The 13783-nt window shown below is 43.8% G+C and overlaps 1 protein-coding gene across 1 annotated transcript in view; it reads left to right on the top strand.

Annotated features, from left to right (window-relative positions):
• The window catches only part of SYN2 (synapsin II), a 145441-nt gene that overhangs the window by 107777 nt on the left and 23881 nt on the right, over nt 1–13783 (top strand). The window contains exons 6-7 of the mRNA XM_066195674.1: nt 6064–6126; nt 8374–8516. Coding sequence (XP_066051771.1) covers nt 6064–6126; nt 8374–8516 — 206 coding nt within the window. The remainder of the gene's footprint in view (nt 1–6063; nt 6127–8373; nt 8517–13783) is intronic.

Raw genomic sequence — 13783 nt, 5'->3', positions numbered from 1 at the left:
CCACCACCAGCAAGTGTGGGCATTAATTACCATCCCTGATTGTCTTCTCCTAGCCCCCAGAGTCCTGCACTGAATCCCCTGAGCCCCAGATTTTGGGGTTCTTTGACCTCTGGAGGTGCCAGGTGATGGATGAAGGAGGGACAGCACCCTGAGCTGGGGTGGGGAGGGGAAGCTCTGCTCCGGGGTGTTCTCCTGCCCATCCCCACCCTGCCCATCTCCTCCTCAGCTTCAGCCTTTGGCTGCGGGAAAACCCAGAGCTAAGGATCACCCAGGGCTGGGAATGTCCCAGAACTGAGGAAAACTCAGGATTTCAGGATAACCCAGGATTCCAGGATAACCCGGGGCTGCAGGATAACCCAGGGCTGGGGATAACCCAGGATTTCAGGATAACCCAGGATAACCCGGGGCTGCAGGATAACCCAGGGCTGGGGATAACCCAGGATTTCAGCATAACCCAGGATTCCAGGATAACCCAGGGCTGCGGGACATCCCAGGGCTTCAGGATAACCCCCTGTGCCTGGCTGTGCTGGGATTTTCTCCTGCCACTGCTGTGTGCCCTCCCAGCCCATTTTTCCAAGGAGTCAGCACCACACACTCACTCTGCACATCCCTGGGCTCTGCTCACCAGCATTTCTCTGGTGGGTTTGAGTTCACACTCAGCCTGGGGGCTGTGTCCAGGAGCACTGAACTCTGCTGCACGGGGATTGTCCAGACAGCTTTTTCCAAGGGTTTTTCATTGCCATGGGACATGCCACAGCCACCTCATTGCCCCTTCCAGCTGTCAGGCAGTTTGAGTCTTCTGCATGGGCTGCCTGCTCTGTGCTTTAGCTTCTGGCTGTGCACAGAGCCCAATTTCTTATCCATATCAATCTGATTTTCTCTTCATTGTGGCAAATGGATCTTATTTGAGAATGGTAGCAGGCAGGATTTTCCACACCAATAATTTATCTGTTGCCTGCTCAATGCTCAATTCTTTCCTCCCTGGTTCTCATTTGGTGTTGCAATTACCTCTAAAATCCACTTTCATTTTAGCTGATGAAGTCACACTACACATCCTGTACCAAACCTGTGCAATCATGTTGAAAATTGCGAGTTAGAGTAGCATTTCACCAAATAGGTGAGCTTTCATGGATTTTAGATTCCAGTATGAACTACAGCCTGCTTCAAACAGGTATTTACAGCTGTCACCTCTAAGGTACCACAGTAAAAAATCCTTACAGCTTATAGTCACAGCAGTTTGGGTAGCTGTTTTATAAGGTGGCAAAGTGTTGCTTGACTTTCGAGGCAGCAGTTTTCAAACAGTTGGTGGAAGGATGAATTAAACACTGACACGGCAGAATCAAAACAGAATTTTTGTTTCTGCCGAGTTTTTGTCTTTGGAGTTTCTACCAGGGGTCGGTGGGAGCTGCTGTCATTGATTCACTGCAATCACACTTTGTGTTTTCCTCCCCAGTGACAATTTCTGTTTTCATGCTGTGCAGGTTTGAAAACAGCCGACTTTCTGCCATCAGATCACTGTGTGTTGGTTTAGATCACTGGGATTTTTTAACAGACAAACCAGTTGTGGGGACAAAGGTGTTTTGGGTGATCTGGTGGAGTCCCTCCCCAAGCCAAGATGATCTCCACCCTTGCCTGATTTCAGGGGGCACACGGAGCTGCTTTGTGCAGCTCCAGCCTCTCCAGGTGCTGGTGGCAGTCAAAGGTGTCTCAAAAGGGAGCTCAGAGCTTCCAATCCTGCACCAATTCCCACTGATGTCCCTGAGAATTGGGGTGGCCCTGGGACCTGTATTGCACTTTATTATCACACACCACTTCAACCTTCAGTTTTGGGTCAAAGACTCACAGACAAGGCACATTTTCCTCTCCCACAGATAAGCTAAAGCTCTACTCTTTTTATCCCCTGGAACTTTTAGTTTCTTCACTGCCCTGGCTAAAAAGATAACACAAATCACCTCAGCTTCCCCTTTGGCTTGGGGGTATTAAACCTCACTCCTTGCAGAGGGAGTTTTACACCTACTTTTAGCTGCCAAGTGGAAAATGTGGCTCCACATCCCCAAAGTTGTGCCTGTGTTTGTCGAGGCCAGCAGCTGGTGGAGTGTGAGGTTTTCTGCTGAGGGGCCAGGGCTGGGCTGGCCCTGCTGGTGACGGAGCTCCTGCCTGGCTGAGCCCCCACTTTATCTGGAAATTGTGTTTTCTGCAAACCAAACAGACCAGAGAAAGTACATCTGCTGCTTGTTTATTGATTTAGGGCTCTTCCTGCCTGTTTCTGGGAAAGAAAAAAAAATAAAAAGAAGAAGAATAAAAGGCCACCTTCATTATTTCACTTTTAATTTCCTTTCCCCAAAGTAAGCAGAGCAAAATTAGATTTAGGCTGATGCATATTCCACAAATAAATTACATGGAACTCGAGTGGTTAAATGAACTTTGCTTGGGGATTATTGGAAAGATAAATATTTAAACACTGAACTTGAGGTAAGTCATGTTTATGCAACATCTGGGGGTTTTTTGTCACTGCTTCTCCGCCCCCTCTTTTTTCCCCTATTGTGGCTTTTCTCGTCAGCTCAACCTCGAGGACATGAAAGCAGGGTGAATACCACCTCCAGAAAACTCTCTTGTCTGTATTGTTGCCAGCAGAGGGGTTTTTTGACTCTTCCTTTTTTTTTAGCAGATGATCCTTGCCTGGTTCTATTTTTATAGAAGTCTTTGATTGTATTTTGCACTGTGTCTCAGTTAAAAGAATTCAAAGTAAATTTCGAAGAATTCAAATTGTATCTCTTGGGAGAAAAACCAGCTCGTATTGAAGTTGTTCAAAAATACGTAAATTGCAGTAGATTTTTTAAACCATGGAGCACCAGAGTGTATGAAGCTTAAATTTGAAGCTTTTATTTTAAATTAATAGACTTTTAATTGCAGGATGACACTCTATTAACCAGACTTAGAAACTCCAGAAAGTTTCTGCAGTGGGGAAGGATAGGGATTTCCATTCCATCCGGAAAAATGCAAACAACAATCCAGATGGGGACCGTGCTGGTTAATTCTGTAGCCACCTACTGGGTCACTGAATTACCTGCACCACAGATTAGTCAGGGGGATACTGGAGGTATTGTGGAATTTTAGCCAACTAAAATAATCCTTTTTAAAGAAACGAAATGAGCACAGTTATGGAATCTTTAGGTGGCCAGATACTGACGATTGCTGGAATAAAATATTTGCCTTTTGAGCTCTCAGCACAAAAAAATCTTCAGTTTGAAAAGGTTGATGCAGATGAAACGCTAAGAAGCCATAATTAATAACAATCATTCCTGCTGTTGTGACATCAATAAGGGAATAACGAAATCAACTGACTTTTTAGATTTTCATGCTCATCTAGAAGTGAAATTTATCCTCCCTGGATAAAATTTGAATACTGGCTGTTGTTATTTTGATTAATGGCATTGGGTTAGCAGATTTCAGTTCCTCAGCTGTTTGCATATGTGACCCCACTCCGAGCCAGGAGTTTTTCCAGTTGCTACCAATATTTATTACCAATCCAATCAGCTTCATCTATGACTATAAATCTGGAAAATTTTCTTCCACATTTGCCAAATATTCTGGTTTCTGTCCAATTAATAATGGCCGTTTATTGCATTGCTATTTAAGTTAGAAGTTCTGGCAACCCTATTTTTTTTATTCTGCTGCATTCTGTGTATATTTTATGTGTGTGGAAGGGCTCATGCAGTGCAGACACTTCCATCCCTCACATTTATGAACTTGGCAGATTTCTCACTTTCTCTGGTTGCTCTTTGGGTTTTTCCCCTCAGTTTTTAATTGCCAGAGTAGAATTTTCACTTTTCTGAATTTAAGAAAGCTTTCCAAAAATCTGCAATATTTTTGTAAAATGGCCTTTTCCTCTCAGTGATACTTTTCAAAGCAAACAGCTTTTATAGCAGTAATTATAATATAAATGATTGTTATCAGAAATGATAATGCAAATTAAAGGGAAATCCATGGAGCTGGTAAATTTTCACTGTCACTATCACACTTGTGTCATAAACAATGTTCACCAAATGTAGGAATAGTCTGGGGTGTGCCTGTTCTGCCAAAATGGCCAGAAAAGAGCAGATTGGGAAATGGATGGGAGGACTCAGGTCAAGTTTTCTTGAATTTCCACGGGACATCTCAGGTTTTGTTGGCAGAACAATCCCCTGGCCATGGGTTGGTGACAGAGAGATGCTGCACGATGGCAGAGGGAAAACTGGGGTCATTAAAATCGGAGCAAGAATAAAGGAAAAGCTGCTCAAACCCCAGAATAACAACTGGTGAATTTCATGGGCCTGTCCCAGAGAGAGCTACAAACAAGAGAAGTGCTGGGATTATTGAATTATTGGATTATTGGGATTATTGAATTTTGCCTGCCTGGTTTTTTCCACTCTGAAGCTTGAACTGCAGCATCCAGAGCCTATTCTCTCAGTCTGTGTTGGGATGTGGTGGAATCTCAGGATCAGGGTCCAGGGAAAATGATGTTTCTGCATTTTTCTTAGGGAGAAAACTTTTCTTTTTTCTTTCTATGTTTTTTTCTGGTTGTGTTTTTTTGGTTTTTTGTTTGGTTTTGGTGGTTTTTTTCTTTTCTTTCTGTTTTTTTTTTTTTTTTCTATTTCTTTTCTTTTCTTTTTTTTTTTTTCCTTTTTTTTTTTCTTTTTTGGTTAAGTGAGTTGTGTTGGTTCCTGTGGCCCACAGAGGATTCCACAGCTCTGGGATCACAGGAAGATCCGTGGTGCTGTTAATTACAGGAGTGCCATCTGTACTGCTGTGCTCAGAGCTCTGCCAGCGTTTCCATTACAAACCCCACTGCAGTGGTTTGCAGCTCACTCACAGAAATGTGCTGCTGCCCTGGTGAATCTAGAGTCTGGCAATGATTTGTTCCTCTCCTACCCCCAAATACTGAGGGAAAAAAAGAGCCTGGTTTAAAAATCTGAAAGTGATACATCAGTGACTGGATGTTGACTAAGCAGGAACTTGGGTTGCTGCAGTTTAGCAAGAACTTCATTCCTAAATTCCTGTAGAGGTGACCTCCACTGTGTCATGCAAGTGCTTTTGGTTATTCTGAAACCAATCAATGTCTCATAAAACCTCTAACAATTCTTAGTTTATGCTCCAGAGCATCAGCCTTGCCTCTGATTGTATTTATTGTGCTGGAACGTGGCACTAAAGGAAGGGTTTGGAGCCTGCAGCACTGTCCTGCTGCTGCCCGGTTTAATTACACGTTGAAGGTGTTCAGCTTTTTATTTCTAGTTATAAACCTCTTCTGTGAAATGAGCTTTGTCCTTGATGGATAGAGGGTCAATACATGGAAATTTTAAGTGGAAAAAAAGCGGTGCCAACCATGCCCATGACTGGGAGATCTCGAACTTTTTCAGGTGAATGATGGAAGCAAAAGTGGTCATCCAGAGCACTTTTGGAGGGACAGAAGCTTTCCCATTTCATTGGACAAAGTGTTTTCATGTGCCTCTGTGTATTTGATTTCAGTGGTTGGATAATTCCAAATTATTCCCTCCATTCTGTGCGGAGGCTGGAGCCTTCCCTAGAAAACTCGGGTGTTCTGCATCAGTGCCTTTAAAGCAAGTTCTTGTGAATTATACATCACTGCTTTCAGAAGTGGTCAAAAATGTATTTACAGCCCTGCTAAATAGTGGGATTGGAAGGGAAAAAGGTGATTAATTTGGCATCATTAATGCCAAAGCATAATCATAGCCTTGAAGAGTGTGGGTCAGAAAACACAGAAGCAGAACTTAAAGTAGGAAAGAGCAGAAATTCAGTTTAAAAAGCGAAGTGAAAAGACATAAAAAAAAAGTTATGATTGAGTTAAAAACACCAACTGTCTGTATTGGGAATAGCATTGTGCTCAGAAAATACACCCAGCAAGTCACCAGAACACAGAGGATGGACAGTTTGAGGCTCCACATGGCCAGAACAGCTTTGGCCATGTTCTGGTCATGCTTCAGTAATTTCCCTAACCGATGCTGTTTAATCACTGAGCTCGTGGTGTCTCTCTTCTCTAATGTGCCTGTTTTGTTTCCCCCCCAGCTCACAATGCCAACCTTTCCTGTTGTCGTGAAGATTGGACATGCTCACTCAGGCATGGGAAAGGTGCAGATGCTACTTGTTGCATGTTGGGAGCCTGGGGTTTGCCCCTGACCTGTGCATGCTCATTCCTCCCCTGATATTTTACCTTTTATCTACCCAGACTTGCAAACTTCTGCCTGTCCATGCTAAGAAAGCATCTCTAGGAAAATGAAAACATGCCCCGAGTAGTTTAACACTGAGGCCTTTGCAGTTTGAGGGTTGCCCCGTGTGGGATGTGCTTTGAACTGTGCTGAGATGCTTTCTCGAAGCAAAACCTTGTTTATTAATTTGTTGTCTGCATTGAAACTCTTCAAGAGTCGAGGTCTGTTGCACAATCCGACTTTTTGGAGCTGGGAGCGTGGGAAGGTTTTGCCTTGGTTCTCTGTTGGTTTCGGCTTGATTCTGAACTGTGATTTCCTATCTTGATGTGTTGTCTGTGATTGTTCCATACCTCTGTATAACTGCTGCTTTTTTTCTCCTAAGTAATTGCATTTCAGTGGTGAGTACAGATGTTTTGGTGTCGCTTATCTCACAGGGCAGGGCCGATGGGAGAGCATTTAAATCCCATTTTCACTGCTATCAGTGACGATTTCTAGCCCTTCCAGAGTAACTTCGCTCACTGAAAACACTTCAGTGCTAGAAGTGGTGTAGATTTTAAAGCAGTTAATCAGAGAATAGTTACATTTATCATCCTGAATCTCCAAAGCTCTGTGAACATAATATTTGCCACTATTTTCAGATAGAAAACTGATTTAATTACAATTTGTATGTTATTTTTTTGCCTGTGACTGTTTTGCTTTGTTTCATATTTAGTAAATCATTGGAAGTCCAGCAGCCAATTTAATTGAGGGCAGACTGAACCACTAATTAAACCGCACTGTCTGTGGATTGCATATGTGAAGTGTTAGAATGTTTATGCTGTACTTTGGATATTCACCTCTCATTTTGAGAAAAGCGGAAATAATGCACAGAAGTGTTCCTCATATCAAATGTCTAGAAATGTTTGGGTTTTTTTTCTTTTAGCTATAAATATTTAAAGCCCTCCAAGATTAAATGCAATCAGAGAGCCAAGGAAGGTTCCCCTGGAAGCCCAGCCCTCCCTGAGGGTCCCAGTTAGACCCATACAGCCCAGTCAGTCTCCAAGAAATCAAGTTGGAAGCAGGCCTTGTGTCTGATTTGTGGCTCTCAAATGGCAAATTACTCTGTATTTTTCTCCATCTGAGAGCTGGGGGCAAATACTTTGACTTCAGGCTTTTATCCCCACCAAATTCCATTTATTGTGCCACGTTCCCCCCTTAGCCATGGCCCTCAGGTTCCCTGTTCAGTCCCAGGAGCAGGAGAAGCAAACAGGGGGCAAAGAGCTCCTAATGCTGGATGCCATGGGAGATCCTGATCCTGCCTGCTTCCTCACCGTCCTGAAATGCCCTTTTTGGATCAGCCTGGTGCAGTCCCACCTTCCTGTTTTCCACCTGCCCCTAGGCTCCTCTCCTGAGCCCCTTTCACTCCCTGCTTCCCCAGCTCTGAGTGCCCTGCAGGGGTTGATTGCCCTCTGTGACCAGAGGTGATGTCTGTCCTCCCTTCTGCCCTCTAAAATCTCCTCCTCCCTCTCCCCTAGATCAGCATTCCCCACTTTTCCATCCCCCTCTTCTTTCAAGATGTAAATGTGAATATAAATGTAAATTTAGTGCCACTCATCACCTCAGCAGAGTGAGAAATCCCACCCCTGGAAAGACCAACTCCTTCAGAGAAGAGGGAAAAATGAGAATAATGGTTCTGCTGCCTGGAGCCTGCCCTCACCAGGATTTGGGATCCTTCAGCTCCTCCCTCACGGGAAAAGCTGATTGGGATGATGTGAAAATTCCTGGTGGGGTCCACACATATTCCATTATCTGAGCAATTTACAGAACCAGCAAGAATCTACATCGATTGGAATTGCATGTCGCACCTAAAAAAAAAATCTGAGGCCTGCAGATCTATAATGGACTAGCATCACTCCAAAAAAACAAAAACAAAAACAAAAACAAGGCAAAATAAAATTCCAGTGTCTGCACATTGCTTTCTCCAGATGAGCAGGTAATATTTTGCCTAGAAAAAATAGACATTTTAAAGCAGGAATGTTACAGAAATCAGATGAAATATCCAATTTTTTTTTAAACGTTGTCAAAACCATGCTTCTCACGAATGCCATTTGCAACCGAATTCTACATTTTATTCCTAATTGCTCTTTTTTTCTCTTGTCTGTGCTGTGTTCTTGTGGCTTGATGGCTCCAGATCAAGGTAGACAACCACTACGATTTTCAGGACATAGCCAGCGTGGTAGCACTCACTCAGACCTACGCCACCACTGAGCCCTTCATAGACTCCAAATATGACATCAGGATCCAAAAAATAGGCAGTAACTACAAGGCATACATGTGAGCCAAATCCTTATGTTCTTTCCTGATTTTGTTTCAAAATTGATGAGCACCAGAGAGATCAAAAGAGTGTTGGATGGGTCTCTGAGATGATGCCTCCCTCGTCACACTCTCTGGAAAGAGGATTTTAAACTTTCTGGATGTATCAAAATTCTTTTTATCAGTTGATTGTGGCTGGGAGGAGGAGAATGGGACGCCAGGTGAGCCTGCCGGAGGGGGTTTTTTGCTAAATTGTGTTCATTATTTTCATTTAAAGAAAGGAGCAGTTGGAAGAGGGTTTGGTTTCATGGAGGACTTGTTAATTCAGATTTCTTTGTAGCTTTTCATCAATTTAAGGACAAATTTTCTGCAAGTTTTTCTTCTCCCCTCAGAGGAGAAGTTGGGTGGCATTCATTCACACAAACAAACCTGAACCGTCACACTTGCATGGAGCAAAGCCCCCTCCTTTCAACATCCCACATCAAAGGAGCAATCCAGTCTCGCAGTGACCTTCGGAGAGAGGCTTGAAAACCTCTGCTCGCTTTAGAGCCCAGGTGTTTGTTGAAAGGCCACGACTAAAGGAGAGGCTCAAGGGATGTGTCAGCTCCACAGCCAACGTTCAGCTGGAGCAGCACACCAAGCTGCGGTGCAGCAGTTGAGCTCTGGTCCCTGTGTTGATGCAGATTTTGACTCTCTTTCAACTATCAGGCGGTGTAATCTGACAAACACTCGTTTCATTGCTCATTTTGTGACAAGTTAGAACATCTCGTGCCTTTGTTCCCTCACACTTCCAATCCTGAGGCCGGGAAAATGTAACAGAACATGGCTAAAAATACACATTTACATATCCAGACACAGGGATATTTCTCAAGGAACTCCTGAACATTGGAGGGATCAGGGAATCCTTGTAAATCATCGGTAAGGTACAGTCAGGTTTTTTATCACTAAAGAATTGCAAGCAAACCATAAATATTGAGAGAAGCTGAAGCTGGAGCTGGGTTAACGCAATTCCATAAAATGTTTCATAATTTAAAAGACAGGCTTTCTGTTCAGAATCAAATAATTTAGAACAGCCATGAAGAAATAGAAACTTTGGTCCAGGGTGGGACAAGGGAAAAAAATTCTCTCCTTAGGCTGATTTTGGAAGGCCACACACTCTTGACTTCTCACCAAGACATTGCTGTCACAGGATCTGCTGCCCTGTCCTCACCTGGCACTTGAGAAAGAACCTCCAAGGTTTGGCCTTCCCAAAACAGCTCAGAAATCCCTGCAGTGCTCCCTTGAAACAGAGGCTTAGAAATTCTAGCTGATCTTTATAGTAAACTTCAGAGCATACACTGTATTTTAGAATGTATTTTAAATAGTGCTTTAGAATGTACTTTAAACTACATTTTCCAAGACATTTAGTAAATATCGAGCACTGTGCCCGTTACCCTTTACATATTTTAAGACAGGACAAGCATCTAGAGCCCCTCAGTGAGAAGAAGAAAGACTTACCTAAACTCAACAGGATAACAAAGCTAAGAATGCAAATAAAGGGAAAAACACAGACTCTTAGCAGCAGAAACTGATTTCTGGCCTTGAAAAAGTTCGAAAAGGGCCAAAACACACATGAAAGGAATAAAAGTGAAAAATTTGCTAGAGGAAAACTCCATTTCCCTCATCTTCTGAAGACCCTCAAAGACCGCCACGACAAACTGAGCATGTCCAGGAGAGCGTAAAATTAATCACCACAGGAGGCAAAGACAGGCAAGGCCAAGGGATGACTATGTGTGAGGCAGATTGTACAATGCCATGCACACGTAAGACCCCAAAAAATAATAGGGGGAGCAAACTCTCTGGTGTTCCGACGTGCCTTTGGTGAAGTTATTCCCCAGACATCTCGATGTCAATTAAAATACATGTCACTCTAACAACAATTATTAGTGGTAAAGTTCTTTTCCACCCTGTTTCACCCTCGCATGTGAGGGAAAGCGCAGGGCTGGTGGAAGCACTGTTCCCACAGGTCAGATCCACCCTGCAGTGTGGACACTCAGTCGGAACCCAGAATTCACTAAACGTCGCGCAAACAGCGCGTTGGAAATTTGGAGTTGTACAGTGACCGAGGCAGGACACTCAAAAAGCTCTCAAGGATTCCAAGGTGCCTGGAATCCTCTGTCATTCAGCACTTTCAGTGACACAGGGCTGTGATTCAAGCTCCCTGTGGAATTCCGGTGTGGCCTCCCCCACGTCTCCCGACAGGCGGGAGAATCTGAAGCAGATGACAAAGCTTTTATCCCCCAGCTTCTCCAGGAGAGGTCGTTCCACTTCTGCTTGTTTGTCTCACACTGGTGCTCCACACCTGACTTTCCTGGGCTTTCCCCCTCTCTGAGGACACCCATCCTTCCTTTTTCTGACGGCACCACATCCCTCCACCCAGTGTCCCCTCTCTCCACGTGGCTGGGCCGTGCCTTGCTCCAGGCCTGCTGTTTTCCCAAACTGCCTCAACCTTCCCATCCCTCCGTCCTCACCCCTCATGCCAGAGCTGTTCCCAATCCCCAGGATATCCCTCAGCCCTTGGATTCTCCTCAGTGCCATTCCCCAGCCTTCTCCCCCACAGAACTTTTCATGCCGACGCTGCAGGGCTGGATGGGGCTTTTCTCTCTTCTTCTCTCTTTTCTCTCTTGTCAGTGCTCTGACAGGCAGATTCTTTGTGTTGCGCTGCCCATCTTTCCCCTTCTCTAATAAGCGGAGCTGATTTTCCCCACTTTTACAGCTCCCAAGGACAGAGTTTTAGGGATAGGGCCCAGCTCTTGGTGGCTCCAGTACGTGGTCAGGTACCGGATGCAATACTGAGCTCATCTCCTGTGATAGAAACTGGGTCACAACATTGTGTAGAAGAGAGCCCCACTTTTTCCCCCCTTTGACCTGAAATTTAAATGCTGTTCAGCGTCAGGAATGGTTTCGGAAGAGTCAGCCACAGTAAATTTATCATTCTGAAACATAAATGTTTCTTCTTTGCAGAAGAAGCAGTTGGCCTAAAGGACAGCAAAAATAAGTTAAAATGACAGCCTGTTCCTCCTACCTTTTATTTATTTTTAAGTTTCTGCTCAGAAACTCTGGGTTCATCCAAATGCTAAAAGCCTAGCGATCATTTTTTTCCTCTAGATCCTTTCATACACTTAAATCACACACCAAAATGAAATACTGATTCGTTATTACAAAGCAGCGTGGAAAGGAGAAGATTTACCAAATGTCTGAAGAATTCTTCATGTGCACATACATATACATGATGTCAGTAGAATATTGTTCTACAGCTGGTTCTCATTTTGCTCTGTGACACAGGAACAGAGCACTTAGAGAGCCACCACAAAAAATACCAGCTGAACATTTGTTTTTGTAGTTTAAAGAGAGTTATTAAGAGGCTCGGTTTTATAATTCTGTGGGAAATTGTGGTTTAAGTGGATCCATGAGTCACCAAACAGTGGTACTTCTCGTCTGTCAGTAGAGATTATGACCAAGAAAGCAGGATAGGATCCCTGCAAATACCACAGCCCCTGCGGAGGCTGTGTGACACACACTTAACTGCCCTGGGCACCCGGGGCAGCATTCAGATGACTTCAAGGAAATCCGGTTTAAAAGGGTCACACACAATGTAGAAAAAACAGAAATACAAAAGCCCCGTATCGAAATCTCCCCTTCCAAAAGCAGGTCTGCGAGTCCAGGGCTTAAAGCTCTTTGATCAGAAGGTCAATAAAGCAAAAGTAAAGCACATCCAGCAAAGGAATAGTGCTGGAGGATCAAACCACAGAGCAGGCTGCCTACCCAAGAATAGCAGGCAGACATTTCTACATATTTCTCTGATGACAAGTCCCTGCCCCAGCAATTTGGACTGGATACTGCAAATGCTTCTAAATAAAGCAGGAAGGTGTTGGAAAAGGGGAAGGTCAAGTTACTATGAATTGTTTAGCAATTCTAAAACAGTTCTTCCTTCTTGCAAAGACCAAATCGAGTGCAAACACGTTAAGCCTAAGTGTAAAGCACTTAAAGGAGTAGTTGTTGTTTAATTTGTTGTTCAGTGTTTGGTTAAAGAGGAGGAAATAATGATGTGAAAGGCTCTTGGCAGTTATCAGAAGTGAAGAAGAGTGGGAAACCGACAGATTTCATAGATACAATTACAGAAATCATCTCTAGGGCTTAGGGTGTCTGGTTGGGTAGTTTCGGATCAGTTCACCAGGATGTCTCGTTTTGGAGCTCATCTGTGTCAAACCCACAATCTCCTGAGATTCCACCAGTTAATTCCGTGTCCAAAGAATCCCCCAGCCCTCCTCTGAAGCCTGCAGCATCCTCACAGCCAGCCAAACATCCACTGGGAGACTTCTGCAGGAGCTTTTCCCAGTGTGGAGGGAAAACGGGGCTTAAATCAAACCAGCTTTGCCTCTCTAGTCAGTGGTTCTGGGACTCCATCACTGCAGCTGAGCATCTTGAACTAAATTCTTGCTAAAAGCCTTCGGGATAACTTTTTCCCCTGATTTGGTCACATCTTCCTTCCTAAAACACACCTAAAAATCCATCCATTCTGATGAATTCCCATGAGAAGTCTGCAAGAGGATTGAACTGTGATCTGTGGGATTTTCTCTCTGATACAGAACGTCTGTGTAGAGTAGTAATGAACCTAAAATTATTCATTTTTAAGCAGGCACAGGTATATAAACACCACCTTAAGAAATTGAGTTGAACTGACAACATAACCTCTTTGTTGGCTTCTTCTCCTCTCTTCTCTTCTCTTCTCTTCTCTTCTCTTCTCTTCTCTTCTCTTCTCTTCTCTTCTCTTCTCTTCTCTTCTCTTCTCTTCTCTTCTCTTCTCTTCTCTTCTCTTCTCTTTCTCTTCTCCTCTCCTCTCTTCTCCTCTCCTCTCTTCTCCTCTCTTCTCTTCTCTTCTCTTCTCTTCTCTTCTCTTCTCTTCTCTTCTCTTCTCTTCTCTTCTCTTCTCTTCTCTTCTCTTCTCTTCTCTTCTCTTCTCTTCTCTTCTCTTCTCTTCTCTTCTCTTCTCTTCTCTTCTCTTCTCTCTCTTCTCTTCTCTCCACTCTCTCCCACAGCAACAAAGCACATAGCATCACAGAAGAACTTTATGCTTTAAACTTTATGAGGGTCCCAGAGAAAAGTCAACATTCCCCCACAATTGCTACTGACCCTCGTAATTAACTTAATGGAAAAACGGAGAGAAAGCTCTGGCTGCTGCCTGATAGACTTTTAATACATTGCAGATGTTCCTTTGATTTTACTAACTGGAAACACTTCATAATTTG

The sequence above is a fragment of the Chamaea fasciata genome, unplaced genomic scaffold, assembly GCF_029207755.1.
Source record: "Chamaea fasciata isolate MVZ Bird 193981 ecotype frontalis unplaced genomic scaffold, bChaFas1.0.hap1 SCAF_13, whole genome shotgun sequence".
In the NCBI taxonomy this organism is placed as follows: Eukaryota; Metazoa; Chordata; class Aves; order Passeriformes; family Sylviidae; genus Chamaea; species Chamaea fasciata.
Note: the sequence above shows the minus strand (reverse complement) of the source record. Positions and strands in the feature narration are given on the sequence as shown.